Source organism: Lagopus muta, chromosome 8, assembly GCF_023343835.1.
Source record: "Lagopus muta isolate bLagMut1 chromosome 8, bLagMut1 primary, whole genome shotgun sequence".
Taxonomy (NCBI): Eukaryota; Metazoa; Chordata; class Aves; order Galliformes; family Phasianidae; genus Lagopus; species Lagopus muta.
Window position 1 is genome coordinate 8,316,468 of NC_064440.1, and position 4,579 is coordinate 8,321,046.

General features: G+C 60.1%; 1 protein-coding gene across 1 annotated transcript; it reads right to left on the reverse strand.

The window, feature by feature from the left end:
* Positions 1 to 1,686: 1,686 nt before the first annotated feature.
* On the reverse strand, positions 1,687 to 4,257 carry EN1 (engrailed homeobox 1). Its single transcript, XM_048952930.1, is given in 4 exon segments — positions 1,687 to 2,495; positions 3,573 to 3,603; positions 3,605 to 3,747; positions 3,750 to 4,257. Coding segments are annotated over 4 exon segments (999 nt in total). The 3' UTR covers positions 1,687 to 2,178.
* Between the last annotated feature and the right edge of the window lie 322 nt (positions 4,258 to 4,579).

Sequence of the window (4,579 nt, forward strand, 5' to 3'; positions counted from 1 at the left end):
GCTTGGTCAAACGCCGATCCCGCGCCCAGGAGGCAGCAGGTAGGCGGGGTGGGGAGCAGGGGGATGCTGGGAACCCCTAGCCTTAATGTCACCTTAGTGTCACCTTAATGTCACCTAAATGTCACTCGCGTTCTGGGCGGGGAAATCACGCTGTGCGGGTTCCCCGTCTGCTCTGCGACCGCACAGAAATATCCGACGGCCGCAGCTGGTAGAGATCCATTGGGAGGGCCGGCGCCCTGTTTTTAAGGAGAAGTTGACGTTTTGGTCTCTGCAGCTCCAGGGAAGTGCGGGAAGGAGGACGAAGGCAGAGATCTGAATTTAAATCGGGGCTGGGATGGGGGAAGGCGATTTCTCTGCATCCCCCCTGTCTCTGATGACAGCGAGTGAGGAGTGGGATCACCCGGTTCTGGAAGTGCCCCCAACCCGGTCCCTCTGGGGAGAGCTCTTCCCTTTGCTCTGTGCAGAAAAATTAAGTTTGTGCTTCAGTTTCATCGAGAAAATGGAAAGGGAGAAAAGAGTGAAGAACTTTAGATGGCGCTGTGCAACATTTCTACAAACCCTCCAAACCTTCCCCTGGGCCTGCGGAGAGGAGAGGGGGACCTCGGCAGGGTGGGATATTACGGGGTGGGATCCAGGAGGTGGGGTGCAATGGGGTAGGATGGAGGGGGGTCTGTCCAGGCAGTGCAGCCTCCAGCCGAGCTCGGTGACAGCACGCTGCGGGACGGCGGCGCTGAGCAGAGATAGTTTTGAAAGAAAATAATAATAACAACTTTTTTTTTTTTTTTTTTTTTTTAAATAGCTTAAAAAAAAAAAAAAAAATCAAACAAAAATCCCAGAGGCCGTTTCTCTCTGTCCCTTCCCCTCGCCTTGTGGGAAAACCCCTAAAACCTCCGACGGGGTGAGGCCGAGGGGGCCGCACGCTCGCCTGTAGGTGCTGGGCGCCTACAGCTCGCCCACCCTTAAGCTCACCCCGAGCCCACACCGGGCCCACTGTAAGCCCGTTCTGAGCTCACCCCACAGCCCACAGCCCCACTCGGCCCGGGCACGGCCTCGGAGGGGCCGCGGGGAGCAGCGCACACGGGAGAAGGGCTCCGCTCTCGGCTCTCCCCGTTTCTCCCTTCCTGTCCGCCGGTTGAGGGCCTCGGGAAGGGGGGTTCAGAGAAGCTGCAAGCAGCAGCAGCCCCGTCTCGTGTCCCGTCAGATCGGCACAGCCCGGCCCTCGGAAGCCCTCAAAAGCGGTGAGAAGCCGAAGCGAGGCGTGATGAGCTCCGCGCATCCCCAGCGGCTGAGCAAAGGCAGCGGGCCGCGGCACGGATCCTCCCGCAGCCGCCGTGTGTGGAGCGGGGCAGCTGCGGGGCAACGCCGCGTTGGCTCCGAGCGTCCGACTGAGGGAATGCCGCTCTGCGTACAGAGCTTCGTTCCTCGTTAAAAAAAGGAAAAAGGGAGGATAATGCCCGAACAGAATAAAAAAAATAAAATGATAGGAAAATAAATTTAAAAGAAAGAAAGAAAGAAAAAAGAAAGAAAAATATTAAAGGTCGGAGTGCTTTAAAACAGAGGAGAATCGCTTTAAAAATTCACTGCGCTGATCCACCAAAAAACAAAACTCAGCAGCGCTGTGCGTGCACAGATGTGTTTGTGCCACACACGCACGCACCGAAAGAAGGAGCCGCGGCAGCCGCGTGCTGAGCACAGCCTACACTTTATTTCAGACTACAGATTTCTGAACATAATAAAATCTTTGGCTTGGAGCGGCCGTTCAGCCTCGCAGTCTGTGGATCAGATTTATTTTTTTTTTTCCTCGGGAAAAAAAAATAAAAATAAGAGAGAGAGAGAGAGAGAGAGACAGAAATTCACACACACACACAAATATGGATCGAACGGAAGAGCGGAGGCGGACACCGAAAACGAAGAGCGACGGACGTGGGGAGGAAAGGAAAGCAACAAACGAACAAAAGAGAGAGGGAGAGAGAAGGGGAGAGAGAAACCGTCCAGCAAATAGAGATCGCTACACATATTTCTTACCTGAAATTAAATATATACAAGGTCATATGTTTGGCTATATAGAGATTTTTTTTTTTTTTGTAAGCGTTCATATTTCTTTTTTTCTCGTTCGCAGTCCTTATACTATGGATAGACAATAGCTCTGTGTTCCTGGCACCTGTCGGTGCGGGGCCGTCACTCGCTCTCCTCTTTGTCCTGCACCGTGGTGGTGGAATGGTTGTACAGTCCCTGGGCCATGAGGTGCAGCGCCAGCCCGTTCTTGATGCCCGTCGCCTTCTTGATCTTGGCCCGCTTGTTCTGGAACCAGATCTTGATCTGGGACTCGTTGAGGCTCAGCTCCTGGGCCAGGCTCTGCCGCCGCTGCTCCGTGATGTAGCGGTTCGCCTGGAACTCCGCCTTCAGCCGCTGCAGCTGCTCGGCCGTGAAGGCGGTGCGCGGCCGTTTGTCCTCCTTCTCCGTCTTCTTCTTCTTCAGCTTCCTGGTGCGGGGTCCTGCGGGCAGGGCAACACACACCGCTGCGCTGGGCCCCGCCGCCGCCCGCCCCGACGGAACGTGGCCCGACGGGGGGGACCCAGCCCGGGGAGAGCGGGCCCCGGAGGACCGAGGCCGCGGAACTCCCTCGGCCCGCTGCCGCCGAGCCTCGATGTAGGCCGGAGCCGCGCTCCCGGCGCGGCCGTTCCCTTCCCCGCAGCGGGAGCGGTCTGAGCCCGGCACCGCGCAGCGCTCGGAGCGCCCGGGCCCGGCGCTGGGAGAGGCCCCGCGGACGGCTGCGGGTTACACAAAGAGCGCGGCCGCGCCGAGCCGAGCGGCGGGGGATCGGGGCACGGCCGTGCGGATACCTCCCCGGGCCCGGAGGAAAGGGAAGGGAAGGAAGGAAGGAAGGAAGGAAGGAAGAAAAGAAGGGAAGGAAAGCTCGAGTGCACGGTCCCTAAGAGCCGGGAGCCGCGGGCCCTGACAGCTCGATCGCTCAATCCATCACCGCAGTCAATCAAAGCGGCTTTTCCCGAGTTTGAAGGCGATGGAAAGTGTCAATAACGGCGGCGGAGCGGCCCCGGCCCTACTGCACCGCGCTGGGGATTGGGAAGGGGTGGGGGGGGGGGGGGGGGGGGGGGGGGAGAAGAAACCGGGGTGTTACTGGGGGTCATCTCCTAGCCCTCATCTTAAAAATAAAAAATAAAAATTAAAAAAAATTTGCAATTAATTTGCCAATGACGGTGGCAAAAACGAAGTGCTGCGGGCCCGGCTCCAGGGGGACCCTCCTGGCTCGGCCCCTCCAGCCGCCGTTTGCAGCCCTTCTTTCCTTCTCCTCCCCATAAAACAGCCCTCACGGCCCAACTACACGGGGCTGGAGCGACCCCCACGAAAAACGGCACTTTGCCTGGGGAAAAGGAACGGACTCCCGGGGCACCCGGCTCTCCGCACGGCCCCGGCGCCGAGCAGATCCGAACGGGGCTCTCGGAGGGAGGATGGGGACCGGGACCCTCCCCGCGCCGGGCTGAGAGCCACAGGAGGGAGGCAGAGGGAAGAGGGGCACGGGGAGAGCTGGGGGGGATCCGCGCTATCCTTACCCGAGGACGGCCGGTCGGAGTACCGCGTACAGATACACCCAGGCGGGCCATACCAGCGGCTGCTGCGAGTCGGGCTTGAGCACGGCTCCTCCATTATTAGAGCCCATGAGGAGGATGGCGGGGCTGCCGTGCTCCCCGTACTTGGCCGCCGGAGTCTCGCCGCCGTCTCCCTGCGCTTGGCCGCCCCCGCAGACCCCGCAGCTCCCGCGGCCGTTCCGGGATTCGCTTTGGCGGCGGTGCCGGCGGGCGTGGAGCCGTCGGGAGCGCAGTTCGAGTCCGGGCAGAGGAGCGCGGAGGAGGGCGCGTGGGGCGGCCGGGCCAGCAGCGGGTTGACGTTCTCTCTACCTGCGCTCTGCGCTCCGTCCCGCTGTTCCCGGCCGCCTCCTCCTCCTCCTCCTCCTCCCGTCGCAGCACCGGTGGCGGCGGGCAGCTCCTTCTTGCAGCCGAAGTCTGGCCGGAGGATGTTGTCGATGAAGAAGTTGGTGGTGCGGGGCGGCGGCGGCGGCGGGGGGCGGCGGCGGGGCAGGGGCAGGGGGCAGGGCGCGGCGGGGGAGGCGGGCGCGGGGCTGGGGGACACCGGAGCGCTGTCGCCGTCGCTGCCGCCTCCACCGCCGCCTCCGCCGTTCGCCGGCCCCGGCGGCGCCGCGTCCCGGTGGTGGCCGTGCCCCTCCGGCGGCTCTTCCATGCTCAGCCCCCGCCACGGAGAGAGACGGAGAGGAGATCGCCGCTTCGCCGTTCGCTGCTCGCTGTTCGCTTGCTGCTTTTTTTTTTTTTTCCTCTTTTTTCTCCTTTTGCCCCCCCCCCAGCCCCCACACACAGCCACTTTACGCCCACCCCGCTTTGGCGGTGGGTGGCGGGTTAAAAATTTTCAAAAAAAAAAAAAAAAAGAAAAAAAAAAAAAAAAAGAAGAAAAAAAAAAAAAAGAAAAAAACGAGTCCAAAAAAAAAAAAAAAAAAAAAAAGCACCAAATCCACGTTGTTGGGCCGGAGCGGAGCTGAGCTTTTTTT